The sequence below is a fragment of the Crotalus tigris genome, unplaced genomic scaffold, assembly GCF_016545835.1.
Source record: "Crotalus tigris isolate CLP2741 ecotype Arizona unplaced genomic scaffold, ASM1654583v1 scf7180000018544.1747854, whole genome shotgun sequence".
NCBI lineage: Eukaryota > Metazoa > Chordata > Lepidosauria > Squamata > Viperidae > Crotalus > Crotalus tigris.
This window is the reverse complement of record NW_024097068.1, coordinates 76,617-93,190: the sequence shown is the minus strand read 5'-3', so window position 1 is coordinate 93,190 and position 16,574 is coordinate 76,617. Positions and strand designations below refer to the sequence as shown.

The window sequence follows — 16,574 nt, the reverse complement described above, 5'->3', positions numbered from 1 at the left end:
ATAAACAAATAATCTTCCCTTCACTAATTACAATAATTCAGGCTCTGTAGTTTTCAAGATCATGTTTTGTGGTACCTCTTATCTCAGAAAAACACAAACAATACTTTAACTGTTGTTTTGTTTTCCAAAATGGATTTGAGAAAGACATGGGTACAATGCCAAAGCAAGTCAGAGCCTGAGGAAAATGGAACTAGTCTCGGCAGCTCAGGAAAAGCTGAAGTGGGTGAACTTTGCCCCACTGTGCAAATGCTAAGAATGTGACGACAGTTCAAGCAAGTAGGTGGAAAGAAGGGCTGGGAGCCAGATTCAGACACAGAATTCTCTGACCTGGGAGCAGGGTGAGCTAATGGCTTGGGGATGGGGGGAGAAGGACTTACAAGTTCCTGGATGGTCTGTGACCTGAAGCTGGCAGGTCTTACTTCAGGTCCTTCCTCCTACAAGTATGTCCCAAATTTTTAGGTACAAGTAGTCCTCAACTTACAACCATTTGCTTAGTGATTATTCAACAGCTCTGGAAAAAGTGATTTATCATGATTTTTCAGACCTAGGACCACTGAACATTTTGCAACCTTCTGACAAGCAAAGTCAATGGGGAAGCCAGTTTTACTTAAGAACCGTGTTCAGTTTAACTTAAAACTGAAGTGATTCACTTAGCAACTGTTAGGAAAGATTGTAAAAGGGGGCAAAACTCACTTAACAACTGTCTTGCTTAGTATCAGAAATTTTTGGCTCTGTTGTGGCCATAATTTAAGGACTACCTGAATTTTTCATGCTACAATCTTATTTTATAATTCAACTGTTATAAAAATTGAGCCTGGGCACTTGAAGACTATATCAATGGAAGAATCTATTTTAAACAATATGTAGCAGTTCTGAAAATGTAGGCTTAATGAGAATATGGAGATTAATGTAATGTCTCTGCCTCTTATGTGATATGATAGATCGAAGAACTGAGCAACCACAATACATACAACACTGAATACAGTGCTTTGTGTACATACAGCCTTTGTCTTCCTACATGTCAGGAGCAGGGATTTCCAGAACAAATGACACAAGTTCCAAGCAGCTGTATTTAAATATTCACACAAGTTAGCCATTATATTTCACACATTCCTCACCTGAACTTTTGCTGAAGGCTGGTCTACTTGGAATCCAGTCCCAGAACCTATATGAATAGTTACTGTAAGCTTGCAATTTTCCCATAAAGTCCAGTTAACTCAGCAATTTAGCAAGCCTAATTATAAGAGTGACGATCCCAAGAAAGGATAGGCTACTATTCCACATGGATCAGCAAAAGGAATTCATACAACTATTAATACAAGCTTCAAACCCAAAGATACTACATATTGTGGGAGGATATCAGGTTTCTCACTGTTTAAAAAAAAAAAAAAAGAGGATACAGAGTAAGTTTCTCTCCTATTCAGGAAAAATGCAAACACATTCTGATGAAGGAGCATCATGACCTGGAAAACAAAATAATTTAAACACAGAATATTTTTTCTTGACATTTGGTGTTGATAGGCTGCCTGTGTGGAATTTCTTGTTTTAAAAAGTTAATCCTTCTTGTAACTTACTTTAGCACTGACTTTCAAAATGATACAGATAATCCTCAACTTTTGACTTTTTGTTTAATGACCATTCAAAGTTATGACAGCCTAGGAAATGATCTTTTACGATCCATGAAGCACTTTCATCCATCAAAAGATATTATGTGCACCTCCAGTCACATGACTGCGATCTGGGTGCTTGGCAACCTGTTCACAGTTGCCAAGTGCCCTGCAGTCATGTGATTACCATTTGCCATCTTCTCTGACAGCTTCCCCAAAACGTCAATGTGGACCAGCAGGGAACATTGAAAGCTGCTGCTTCCTAACAGGAAGATTCCCTTTCATCTCTGGGGACTGGCTGAGAAGGCTTCCTGCTGAGGGGAGCTGAACTCCTTCAGTAGGGTGGAAAAATGATCTTCGGGTCCTAAAGTTCTGACCTCCATTCCAGCACCCCACAAAAAGCAGCTTTTTCTGCACAAAGATAAAGCTAAACCAGTGGTTCTCAACCTTCCTAATGCCATGACCCTTTAATACAGTTTCTCATGTTGTGGTGACCCCCAACCCTAAGGGCTCTCCAAGCGCGCATCGACACCACCCACTCACCCGCCGTGCCGGGGGCTCAGCACGCCTCGCCTGTCCTCACCTCACTTCTGAAGGTTGCCGGCCTGCCCGGCTCCAGCTGGCCAGGGGGGGCAGGAAGGCCGGCTCCGTCCAGCCTGGTTGGAGAAACGCCCAGGCGGAGAGAGGGAGGGAGGGAGGGGGGAAGAGAGAGGGAGAGAGAGAGCCAAGAGGGCGACAGCGCCGGCAGAGCTTAGTTCAGCCTCCTCCGCAGAAAGGGCCGTGAAGCAGCGCAGCCTCCCTTAGGAGATGCTCAACGGCCCCTAGCTCGAAGCAGTGTGGAGACGAATAGAGGAGAAGTGTCTCGGTTCCTAAGACCATCAGAAATATGTGTTTTCTGATGGTCTTAGGCGACCCTTATGAAAGGGTTGTTCGACCCCCAAAGGGGTCACGACCCACAGGTTGAGAACCGCTGAGCAAACTCTTTCATTAGGTAGCTCTCTCAGCCAGCCCCTAAAGATGAGAGGAGCCAAAATCCAAGCAAAGAATGGGAAGGCATTGTAGTAAGATAAGGACTTCATGGTGCCTCAAGTAAAAGGAGGAGGAGGCCCTGAGAGATCTGGTGCAGGTTCCCCTCCTGTATTTCTCTGTCTCTCTCCCTCTCTCTCTGAAAAATCTTGCTTGAATTTTGATAGGGAGGATTCTCAGAACTGAGTCTCCCAGAGTCTCCCTATCCCCACTCTCAGAGGCACCCCAAGCTCCATTTTACAACCCACATAATTTCTTAAGCCATTGAGCAAAGCAGTTATGTGATGTCTCACCTAAGAAAAGTTTCACTGAATGACTGAGATTCCAGTCCTAATTATGGCCATTAAGAAAAAGCTACCTATATGTCAGTCTTCCACTACCTGGTGCCTTCTACTAAGCAGGATTTTACCTTCATGATTCCTGAACAAAGAGATTTCAGAGGGCTCCTGCTTTGGCAAAGCTGATAGAACTGCTAATGTTCACTATCCCTTTAATGCAGTAGTTCTCAACCTGTGGGTCGGGACCCCATTTGGGGTCGAACGACCATTTCATGGGGGTCGCCAAACAACGCAGTCCGCCATTTTTCCCCCCTTTTCCTTAGCTGTGCTACTCCCTTTTATTCTATTGGCTTTTGAAAGCCAATAGAATAGACTCTCTTGAATAGAGTCTAATTCTATTGGCTTTCAAAAGCCAATAGGAATTGTCCAGGCTGTCTCTGCCCTGCTGAGCCCGCCAAAAGTCCCATTCTGCAAACGGTGCTGCACCAGTTGAGTAGTCCTCAACTTACGACCGGTTCAGTAGTCCTCGACTTACGACCGGTTGGGGGTCGCGGCATTAAAAAGGTTGAGAACCACTGCTTTAATGTAAGAAATTAAACTAATGACTATTCCTATTTATGTTTATCTATGTCAGATAATTATATCTATGCCTGCACTTATTTTATAATATAATTTAAAAGATTGTACCCTAGTATATTAGTCTTAATACATTTCCTTCAGCCTCAGTTATCCTATCCACCATAGCAAATGCAGAACACTTTCTTTGGAGTGAGGTATATGGGCTCCTGAGTAAATTCTTTGGGACCTAGGCACCCTGATTTTCTCTATCCTAATAACTCTTACAATATCCAAAGGAACCGGATGACAAATGATGTGGGAGTGAGCAATCAATACAGATTCTCACTTCATCTCTCTAGTCTCTACTCAACACCACCCACTCCTAAGCACTGCCTCTTTGGCCTCAGTGTTATGTCAAGAGGTTTGTTTATTCCTTTTAAACCTTTGTTTCCTGTTATTCAAGCTATTTATAAAAAAGGGCCCTCTTGCCTGGAAAGGGAGGAGACAATAAGAAATAAGAGAGAAATATTTCTAAAAGGGGAGGCAGAGAGATGATGTTCAAACCTATTTCCCAAGGCTATCTTCTGGACATCCCTTTTAATAAGACTCATTGATAGCTAATCACCATAGAAGGTTTATTAAAAAGAGGGTGGGAGAGAGAGAGAGAATTTTAAATAAAAATATAATTCAGCCAAATGCTGCCATGGACACAGAGACTAAAGAGTTTCTAACAAGCACAAAACCAAATTCCAAAATGAAGTGAGCTTGTATTACTGAGAAAACAGATTCCCAGATACAAGCCCTTTTGACTAATATCAATCAGCACAAACATGCATGCGTTTATCATTTAAATAGCCAATTCCCAGTTTTCCGTTCTATTCCAATATAATCAATGGGCAAAACTTAAAATGCATATACATACCGAAAGACACATGAATGCCTCACATGTGCTTTCTTTCTTCCATGGTTATGATGAACACCTATCATGCAATGCAATAGGAAAATATAGTCTTTTATTTGAAGGTCAAGTCTGATGTGAGTCAAAGCTACTTCAAACATCTTTTCAAGATCCTACAAAAGAGTGTAGGAGTATGTCCTTGCAGGTCATAATGATTTCTTATATTTGTCCATGATTAGTTTTAATATAGATGTCCCATCTCTGAAGGATGGAGTATGTGAATCATGCTTTTAATCATTAAATTATAAAAGTCCTCAATCCCCAAATAATATATTTTATAAAGGTCAAAGTGTTCTGGATAGAAGTCTGGTATTTCATCTATCTATCTAATGTTGGCTGTCTCCAGATTTCCTCACCAGGTGGGCATCTACAAAGAAGAGAGCTTTTTCTGTGATGGGACCCCATTTATAGAATTTCCTCCACAGAAACCTGAATAGCAACCACATTAGCATATTTTGGCAATAATTAAAACTTTATTTTCCCAAGCCTTTTTATTGGCATTTATTTCTTTTTAATTCTTTGCTTTTGAGTGACTGCTTCATGGCAGCCTAGTTTATATGGTGCTTTTATTTTGCCTTTTATATGACAACAACAACAACAAACAAACAACAACAACAATAATAATAAAGTTGGAATGGATCTTAGAGGTCATCTAGTCCAACCCTCTGCTCAGGCAGGAAACCTATAACATTTCAGACAAATGGTTGTCCAATCTCTTCTTAAAAACCTCCAGTGTTGGAACATTTATAACTTCTGGAACCAGGTTGTTCCACTGATTAATTGTTCTAACTCTCAGGAAATTTCTCCTTAATTCTAGGTTCCTTCTCTCTTTGATTAGTTTCCATCCATTGCTTCTTATCCTGCCTTCAGGTGCTTTGAAGAATAGCTTGACTCCTCTTCTTTGTGGCAATCCTTGAGATATTGGAACATTGCTATCATATCATCCCTAGTCCTTCTTTTCACTAAACTAGACATACCCAGTTCTTGCAGCTGTTCTTTACATGTTTTAGCTTCCAGTCTCCTAATCATCTTTGTTGCTCTTCTCTGTACTTTTCCTACAGTCTCAACATCTTTTTTATATTGTGGTGACCATCTGATTTTATCATATACATTTTAGTCATTTTTAGTATTTTTAGTATAGTATTATTAGTATATTTCCTGTAAACCACACAAAGAGCTTCAGTTTAAACATTTTAGTAAATAAAATAATTGTTTAGAAATGAATTCATTACCAAACAGGAATGATTAAAATTTACTTAGTATACCCATTTACTTCAGTTCAATTCCTCCCTTCATAAATTAGGGTTCATGCACACAAATATCCTACGAAGGATGAAGAGCACACCCATGCCTATAAGTATCTTCAGAATTTAAGAAAGAACCAGAGGAAAAAAAATAGAGGAATTATGTGGACTTTTAAAGATAAACTTAGAGCCCACCCTTGGCAACTTTAAGACTTATGGGCCTCAACTCCCAGAGTTCGCCAGCCAGCCAGCCAGCCAGCCATTTTCAGCTTCCACAATTCCCCAGAATTCTCCAGCCAGCCATTTTAAGCATGGCTGGCTGAGGAATTCTGGGAATTGAAGACCACAAGTCTTAAAGTTGCTAAGGTTGGATATCCTTGCTTTAGAGCAGGGTCTTCAAACTTGGCCCTTTTATGACTTGTGGACTTCAACTCCCAGAATTCCTCAGCCAGCATGCCTGGCTGAGGAATTCTGAGAGTTGAAGTCCACAAGTCATAAAAGGGCCAAGTTTGAAGACCCCTGCTTTAGAGAGTAAGAAAACATTTCTCAATAGCTACCCCAGCTTTGGGCCTGGTCACATTTTATCATAGTACAAGAACCCTCTGCGCCCATCCATGTTCTAGGTCTCTCCAGCCTTCACCTTCAGACAAAATGTCTGAATATTATACTCACCCTGAGTTGTGAAAATCTAGTCCGAGACATTGGAATCCTGGCCTGCAACAACTTTATGTTGACTATATCTAAATATTCTTACACTGCATATAAACCAACATTTTTATTACATAACCCTCCCCAAAAAGGAGACAACTTCCCAGCACCCCTTTAAAAGATGTTAACCATTCAGTTTACTTCAACCTTATGAAGTGAAAAGGTCCAGTTCATGCAGAAACATGAAATTTCATACATGTATCTTTGTTTCAAAAAAATGGTCCAATACTTTTAACTGAAGAGATCAGCTTGAAAAGATATAGGCAATACCTTAACAGCCAAAATTTAAGTACAATTTCCAATTCTTAAGAGATACATTATAGCAAAAGTGTTTTACATAGCTCCTTGTTCTGTCTCATAATTATTTGTTGGAAGAATAAACAAACTTTCATTTACATATTGTAGTTGTCATCCATTTATAGGTTTCAGACTCCTGCCTTCCTTTATGCAAGGTAGCCTTATTTTCAAATTTAAATTATTTATTACCTAAATAAATGCAGAATTTGGAATGTATCTATTAAAAATAAAAGTTCTGTATAACTATCACAAGGGGGAACTATTCTATAAAACAAGCTGTTGTACTGCTCTGTATTTTATTGTTACTAATAAATGGGGAAAGATTTGGGACCAATAGATGGAACAGGTTTGAAGGATCAGAGGATATTTTCTATGAAAAACAGAGCATATGAACAAAAACTCATATAATATTTTAGCTAATTGGGACTAGAAACATTTTTAAACAATAATGGTCAAAATCAAGATAGAATACAAAAGAAACTCTGGGATATGCATAATTTTAACACTTTGTAAGCAATGTTACTGCTTTTGAAAAACATGAATCTCCTCAAATTAAGGATGTTCACCAAGTGACAATGAGCATGTGATATGTGGTATAGCAATTATGCCACAGCAAAGTTACTAAGAACACATGAAATTTAATTTTATTTAAAAAATAAGCTACTTAAAGCTAGTTCAAAAAAAGAAAAACAGATTGCAAGAATTATAATAATGTGTGTCAAATTATTTTGGGAGTTGGTGTTTGCTCTTCTAAATCTTATTCAACAAAAATATAGCACTTGTTCAGTACTTATGTGTAATTCCTTTTTTGTCATACAATGATGTTCCTATACTTTCCTCAGCTGCATCATCAGATATATTAAGAGATGCAGCTTATGACGAAACCAGAAATCTTAGAAGAAGCATAGGGTTTCAATAGCTGCAACAAATAATCTTCAATGCAAGTGGTTTACTAACAAGCAAAATTACATTCTATAAAAGGTTGTCTCCAGGTCATCATGACAAAACCATAAAGAAATATTTATATTTTTGTTTCAACTGGTATAACATCCAAATATCTGGTTGGGGGGGGATCCTAACACAAGAATATATATGGTATCATGACACAAACAAATCAACTGAATGCATCATGGACATTGTCTGCAGCATTATTGGCACAGTTTGCCATTCCCTTTTCCGGGATTTTTTTTCTTCTTCCAAAGCCTAGCCAACAATTCTGGAATTCCCAGATAGGTCCCCAACTAGACTGACTCCTACTTATTTTCCAAGATCAGCTAAGTATTGCCAGCTGTTGAAAAATGTAAATACACCCTCAAATTAAGCATAACTGGATATGACTATATAGCTTTCTTAGTAACATAAAGAAATGTCATTTACTTCCTTAGGATTGATTTTTTTATTTCCTAGCCCAAACCTCTGGTTTCTTGGTAATCTTCCATCCAAATGCCAAGCAATTCCAACCTTACTCAGTTTTTCAAGATCAGCCAGATATTTAAGGTTTTTTGTGAGTAGGTGGGTGGGAATTAAATTAATATTAAAATATACGTGAATTTACACCAACATGCTGGAAATGTAAAAAAGTACATGGAACATATTATCATTTATGGTGGACATGCCCAGTTGCAAAAAAATACTGGTCTACAATAAGAAAATGGATCGAAGAAATAATAGACCAACCCATAGACTAGAAACCAGAGATCTTTTTGTTGGGTATTTTAAATATAGTAAAGAAATATGGTACTTAATTTTACATATAATAGCGGTGGCAAGAATAGCATATGCACAGTGCTAGAAAAATGAGAATATACCATCAGAAGAAGAAGTAATAAAAAAAAATCCTGGACTGTGCTGAGATGGACAAATTAACAAAAGAGATAAAAGAAAAGACACAGAGTATTATATAACATGGAACAAGTGGTATGTCTGGTTGGAGACTAGAAATAATAGAGGAGAATAAATATGGAAAGGTCAAAAGTGAATATATGTGTATAATAATGTATAATAATAATAATATGAATTATTCTTAGTAAGAAGTAGAACATGAAGGAAGAAAAATGTAAATAAGAAATAACGGGGCAATAAGGACAAATATTCTAAAGAAGAATAAGGGGGGAAATGTAAATAAATAGATTACCGTTACGCAATCACTGTAAAAAAAGGGGAGAGGAGTATATATTGTGTGTGTATGTGTGTTATGTTTTGCTTTGTTTTGTTGGTTAAAAATAAAAATAATAATAATAAAAAAATAAAATATACGTGAATTTTGTACAGAGATTTTTGACTGAAATGAAAAGACACCATTTAGTATCTATCAGTATACTCACCATAGAAAAGTATACTGATAGCTCCTTTCTATCCAGCTTGATACATTCCCCAGTTTATTGTAGTCTTGTTCTACAATAAACAAATCAGGAGGACGACTAAATTGTAACCAGGATAATTTCATGACTTAATCTCATTGCCAAGACTCATATAAATGTGATCTGGTAACAGTGTCACATCAGTTCTATTTTTCACAGTAAGAGCTAAGTATGTTTTGGACAGTAAACAAAATAAAGGCTTACATAATACAAATTCAAGTGAAAGAAAGAAGATTGACGAAGTTAAGGTTCCAACAAAAATCTCATCACCAACAGATAACACATAACTATGCCAGTGCCTGGGGAAAAAGCTAGGTTTTTCACTGAAGACCAGTATGGTCGGGGCCATCCACATCTCCGGAGGAAACCTGTTTCATAAGGCAGGCATCACGACAAGAAGACATATTTCCAGTATTTACTAGATGACATTGCTTTACCAAAGGGACCCAAAGAATGTGCAATCATTGTGGATAAGTGACTCAGCAAATAATCTGACTCTCCAATGTAGGGCTTTAAAGTGGCAACATATTTCGAATTGCACTGGTTGCTTTTACAGTTGTTGCCAAAGATGCCTTTCTCGCTATATTGTACTATACCAGTGATAGTGAACCTTTTAGAGACCAAGTGCCCAAACTGCAACCCAAAACGCACTTATGCATCGTTGGGTGCCGGGTGGGTTTGACCCATCGGGTGGCCGTGGCTGCGGTGGTAACAGCAGACTGGGTGGGACTAAAAAGTTCAATCAATCAATTCCAACTTTGCAAGATCTTTTTTTCCCCCGCGAGAAGTTGAAATTGACTGATTGATTGAACCTTTTTTTTTTGTACATGGCGGCAGAGGCCTAAAGCGAAAAGGTTTTATAAAACCCAGCGACAGCACACGTGCCCACAAAGAGAGCTCTGGGGGCCGCCTCTGGCACCTGTGCCATAGGTTCACCACCACTGTATACCATGTTACACTGTACTCTGCAATTCTCATTTCAGAACCTATTCTCTTAAGGAGAAGTGCTGCACTGAATATGCAAAACACTGGTATCATAATGGGCATATACTGTATCAATCTGCAACTCAATGTGAGCAGAGTCCTCTCGTTTGGGACATTTCAAACCTTCTGAAAAAGGTTTCCTGCAGAATATAACTCAGGAACTGATTATTTTTAATTCAAGTGATAGTGGGAAGAATGATCAGGAGAACTAACATTTTCTGTTTCCCATGAACAGAATCAGTACTGATGCACATTTTTACCTCTATAACATTTAGATACTCTTCTGGAGTTTTTCTCAGAGCAGAACCAGAAATGCACCTAAATAACTGTCTAGGCTGTACAAAACAACTGGGAAAACTTTCTTCATCAGCATATTTTTATGCCCATACACTAAAACTGAAATTAATTTATCTAAAATAGCTAACTCCAGATCTGTCTGTGAAGTTATTTCTAGAACTTCCCAAACTCAGATTTCTATTATAGTTTTTTGACCCCTTGAACTTTTAAATTGTAGGCTCAAGTGTAATCTTAAATTTGTCCTAATCCCCTTCTCAAAAACTACATCATTCCTCATTCTAAAGAGGAACGAAGCATGAGAAACAAGTATTTGCCCAAAATTGCTCAAGAAGAGAATGACAGAGCAAGGTTCAAAATGAAGTCACCAAAGCTGCCAACTACAGTTTACTCTCTTCTGTAACAAACAGGGCAATCTCACTTTAGCATGGTTGCATATAGAAATGAACACAAATTGGTTTTGACATAACATTCAAGATTAACTTTGTCTCTCAGATACAAATTCAGCAATTCTTAGCCTAACTTGACCCACAGAGTTGTTATGAGTTCACATCATTTTTTCAGTATCTTTGGAGAAAAACTGGGATAAAAATAATAATAAATATGTATTCAGGATGAGAGTACGGTAAGAAACCTAAGATGTTTAGAATAGTGCTTGTTCACATGTATGTCAATTACTGTGAGAAAACTTGAATGTCAACACAAACTATCCAATTTATAAAAAACAACAGAGTTCCAAACACATTTTGAAGCTGAAGAAATTCCTAAACCTGATTTAAAAAAAAGCTTCAAAAGGCATGTGTCAATTCATCTAACCACAGATTTGATAATCGAATGGTCAAATCTATTTTTAGTTAATAAGAAAGTGGTGAAATAATATCCTAAAATAATGATTACAGATTTATTATGTATAATAAACATTATATATCAAAACTTTAAAATTGAAAAAGAGGACAACATTTCAAATGTAGCATTCAGGAAGGATGTCAAACTTTAAAAAATGTGCATATTAGCAGAGACAATACTGCTAAGACCCATTTTGGAGTTCCTAGATGAAGAAGACAGTACAGTTCAGGATCTCAAAAGTGTAGGGAAACCAAAAATAGCTTGTATAGCTCACAATTCCTCCATAAGTTGTCACTTGAATTGTAACAGAACAGAGCACTTATGAAATACATCAGCCAATGGTCATTTTTGCTTTATTCAACAAAAAAGGATGTGCTTGTATCAAATATTGTGATGGTGTTTTCAAATCTGCTCTAAACACAGTAAGAGCCTCTTTATCCTAAGTGTGCATCACCCCATATTCACCCCTACTACCACTTAGATATTGAACTTGGTTACTTACTAGCTGGTGAAGGTGTACTATACCCACTGACTGGCAGCTGGTGTTGCATTCCAGGCAGAGTTCCTGGAGGTGAGAGGCCTCCAATCATGTGAGGAAAGAAGAAATAATGCGGAACCGGATAGCTGCTGAGATGTCCACTCCCTGGTGTAGAACAGGAGCTACTGTTGCTCGCCATAGCTGGCACAATCCACAGGCCTGATCCTTGATAAAAAAAAGACTCACATAAGGGCTGAATGCAAAGTACTTAATATAGAGGTGCAGCCCAGAACCATGAAACTTTGATGCAAAATCAATAAATTTCCTCTTCCCTTGGGGTTCAGGACAAAGTTAAGGAGAAGAAATATGTTCAGTTCACCAGAAAATTCCCCAGGCAAGCAGAGTGTATCCTCAAGATTTCAAAAATATTTCAGGTGCCTTTGGGAACAGATCTTCTAAAAAAAAGCATGTAGGAGAAGCTGCAAAGTCCTCTGCGCAAGGTGGTGATAGAGCTGTAGAAAGAGAAAGATAAGAGTAAGCAAAGATGCAAGGGTCTGCATTACAAAATCAGACTATATTCAAATAATTAGCAGTCATAAAGAAGTGGATTTTTTCAAACAGTGATGTAGCTCGAAGCTTTGGGAACTTTTAGTCCAAAGAATATAAAGAATATAAAAAGAAAAACATATCAACATAACTATTATAATGTTGGAAACGATTTCTGTTTATATGAGACCTTGATTCACATTTTATCTTGTAATCTATATAGATTTCCTTGGTACATACAAATAAATATATATTTCATTTACTTTTTTTTATAAAGGGCATACTCCAATAGATAAGATATCTATGGCCAATATATTCCATATTATTCCTGTTGTACAATTTAAGGAAGTGAAGAAGAGTTTGTTTTCTGCTATTGTACAAAATAAAAAAGTAAAATAAAATTCCATCATCCTGACAAGGATTTACATACTACTGTTCTTTTTTTGCCAATATGCTAAAGTTTGGCCCTTTTTGTATTTTTTAAGGCCCTCAATGCTTTTATTACATTTAATCAACACAGAATAAAGATAATTCTTTAACAAGTATTGGTAAATATATATAAAAGGAATTTTTAAAACAGCTATAAAAAAGTGGCTTAATCTTTTTTTACAGCCATAACAAAATACATTTAACCATAATAAATTATTTAGCAAAGAGAAAAGTTAAGAAAACTTTAAGTTGAGCAAACTCCACCTTACCTATTACAATTCTTAATGTAATGCTGCTGGCAAACTTACCTACAGCAGCTATTACAGGAGCACAACTATCATATAGAGCTATTGGGAGAAGAAGAGACACACTCTGTGACTTTCTGATCTCAGTCAAGTAATTGGGATTACAGCAGGGAGGAGGATCCATCAGAATATGAGGGAAAATTCAAATCAATGCTCAACCCCTGCTGCCAAATCATATTTTGTTCCTACATTCCACTGCATATAATTTCCTACATGCCACTGAGTATAATTTCTTCTTTGACTTTCTTATCAGTTAGTCCTGCTATCAACACCATGTCTTGCCCCTATTCTCCACCCCCATCCCCACCCCCACTTAATTACCAAAAGAGACCATTTATAGCTCTCCCTTGACAGGAGGTGACAGGTAGCCCAGCCCCTCCAGACAAATGAGTTGGAGGTCGGAAGGTTTGGCTACCTGCTGCCCTTGCCTTACCATAAATCATGGGAGGGGGAACAGAATGGAGCCCAGAACACTAAAGGAAATGCTGATTAATGAAAAACAAAATGAAAGGCCTCTTTGCTTTCCCCTTCCTGAAAGAAACAGATGAAGGGAAGTAATTCCAATAGAAGTCTGAATTGAAATTCGAAGTCTGAACCGAAATTAGGGAGGGGAGCTGGCCTTACTGTAGTCTACCATTTCCACACCAAAAACCCATGCTCCACTTACTTCATCACATGCCCAAGAGAAGAAATATAAAATTGCCTTTCTGACAAAAGTACAGCACACATTACTGGAAAGTTGTCCTCAGATCCAGCTGACATGGAGCCTTTGCGAGGCTCCTGTGCATTTTACTAGAGTTTACGAAGGAAAAGGGCCAGGAGACAGAGGGAAACCCACAGATTGATTGCCCATCTACTTTATTGCTTCATATCACCAAGTACACTTCTATCTCCATTCATGTATTTATGCAATATCCTAAACCAGTGGTTCTAACCTTTTTAATGCCGTGACCCCCAACCGGTTGTAAGTCGAGGACTACTCAACCGGTCGTAAGTCAAGGACTACTCAACCGGTGCAACACCGTTTGCAGAATGGGACTTTTGGCGGGCTCAGCAGGGCAGAGACAGCCTGGACAATTCCTATTGGCTTTTGAAAGCCAATAGAATTAGACTCTATTCAAGAGAGTCTATTCTATTGGCTTTCAAAAGCCAATAGAATAAAAGGGAGTAGCACAGCTAAGGAAAAGGGGAAAAAATGGCGGACTGCGTTGTTTGACGACCCCCGTGAACTGGTCGTTCAACCCCAAATGGGGTCCTGACCCACAGGTTGAGAACCACTGTCCTAAACCATGCAGAGGTTTATTTGGTCTTAGGTAAGGATATTATGTAAATCCAAATTACTATTGACAATTCAATAAATTATCAGCAAAAATGATTTACAGTAGTGAGCTGTCTAAACTAAATCAAACTTTTGACTCCAGATCTCAGCTTAGTTACATATTGCTATTTTACACTGCTGCACATGGATGACTTAAAACAAAGCAGCTTCTCAAAACTTTTCCATGCTTGGGATCAATAATGAGATAGCTGACAATTTGCTAACCCTTTCTTTTGGGGTATTAGTAGCCTTCCTAAGAGCCAGCCTGGTATGATGTTTAAGATGGTGATCTAGAGCAGGGCTCCCCACCAACCTTGGCCACTTTACGACTTGTAGACTTCAACTCCCAAAATTCCTCAGCCAGCCATGCTCTAGTCCAGTGTTTCTCAACCTTGACAATTTTAAGGCATGTGGACTTCAACTCCCAGAATTCCACAGCCAGCAATGTTGGGTGTGGAATTCTGGGAGTTGAAGTCCACATGCCTTAAAATTGTCAAGGTTGAGAAACACTGCTCTAGTCCAACCCTCTGCTCAGGCTGGCTGAGGAATTCTGGCAGCTGAAGTCCACAAGTCATAAAGTGGCCAAGGTTGGAGACCTCTGATCTAAAGATTTCTAGTCCTCCCTTAAAGCTGGCTGATCATAAGCCAGTCACTATTTTAGCCCAACCTACCTCATAAGGCTCTTGTTATGAGAAAATAAGAAGTGGGAGCATTATGTACTAATAAATCTGATTAATAAATCAACTGGAACTTTAGAAAAATAAATGTTTCAGAAATGGAGGCAGGGACTATATTATAAGACTGGTGGAATTCAGACCTGATTTCCCCCCCCCCAAAACAAACAGCAGAATAGTTAAAAAACATTATGCAAAAAGAACTCCCAGGGGTAGATTAGATTACATTCCCAATTAAATGGAGAATTGGGCATATTTCCAGATGGCTGCACAACACACTGAAAACAGTAAGGACTTATTCTATTAGAGTACTCTTCCCTTTCCCAAGGTCCAAAAAGTTTGTATTTTGCCCTGGGAAGAAAGGTGCAAGGCAGATTTTTTTCCTTTTGGCCAAGTAAGTTGGCCAGAACCTTTCTTCTGCTTGACATTAAGAAGCAAAAACTCAGCCAATCCAGAAAACAGGAAACATGCTAGTTGAAGCCAAGTAAGTGGAAAGATAACAGATTGGAGCCCCAGACTAGAAGCCATCACTAAAAAAGCAAATCCCACCCCTAAATCATCAATCTCCGTATGACACCTGAAGCTACATTCTTCAGGGATGGCTTCTAACTTCCCAGCCTAAACTTATATTAGTTCCTGGCTTTCTTTTATCCAAGTATTAACCAGACTTTGCTTAGGTTTTAACCCAAATCCCTGCTGGGACAGATTCAATTCTATCAATTATTTATTCCATTTACATTAAAGTCTATGACCAAAAGGACTGTTTAGTGGCTTACATTTAAAAATAACCACTATATATTTAGAATGAGTATTCTAACTGCTATCAGCTCAATGAAAAACCATGAAGTTGCTAGGATCACCTTTTGCCAGCCTTCTAAGTGACAACTCAGTTACAGAGCTGTCTTCCTAGATATTGCCTCACAGCCATTCCAGCATCCAGAAATGACAGTCACAAAGATATTTTATATAATATAAATAGTCTTGGGAACTGATCTAAACAAATTAAATTAAACAAATTAATCAGAGACCATGTGATAGCATTTAGGAATACTATGGTATTTTTTTCATGTTTGGGCTGCTTTTAAGTATTCTATTTTGCTTTTGGTTATGCTGTTTATTATTTTGGATTCTATATCCATAAAGCCATGTAGAGCATTGTTGTGAGGAAGCACAGAGAATAAGTTGTAAAGTTAGAGGATTAATTTTTCTCACTATTAATATTTTACCATTGAATCAAAAGAAAATGTAACATTAGATTTAAATTTAAAGAGAATAAACATTCTAGAGAATAGTTATACATGCAGCTGTGAAATTACAGCATTAATAATGATTTGATGCAGCTGTGAAATTACAGCATTAATAAAGGTTTCCCCAATCCAATATGTCCAACTCTAGGGGGCAGTGTTTATCTCCATTTCTTAGCCAAGGGGGCCAGTGTTGTCCCAAGACATTTCTGTGGTCATATGACAAGCATGATTATATGCTGAGGTACACAGGTGTTACTTGCTGGCCAAAATGGTACCAATTTATCTGCTCGCATTTTGCATGATTTAGAAATGCTAGGTTGGCAGGAGTTAGGGTAAAAAAGGGAGCTCACCCCGTCACGTGGTGCCTGATTTGGATAACTTTGCCCAAAAATCCCTCTAAAGAAAGGATGGGCAATC

General features: G+C 38.2%; 1 protein-coding gene across 3 annotated transcripts in view; it reads right to left on the bottom strand.

Moving 5' to 3' along the window:
- RARA (retinoic acid receptor alpha) overlaps positions 1 to 16,574 on the bottom strand; it is a 248,084-nt gene that overhangs the window by 172,616 nt on the left and 58,894 nt on the right. Inside the window, exon 2 of one of the 3 annotated variants that reach the window (XM_039353972.1) lies at positions 11,663 to 12,150. In XM_039353972.1, the coding sequence (XP_039209906.1) occupies positions 11,663 to 11,837 (175 nt within the window). In that variant the 5' untranslated portion in view covers positions 11,838 to 12,150. Of the gene's footprint in view, positions 1 to 11,662; positions 12,176 to 16,574 lie in introns of those variants that run through there. The other 2 variants (XM_039353973.1, XM_039353975.1) reach the window with 2 other exon arrangements.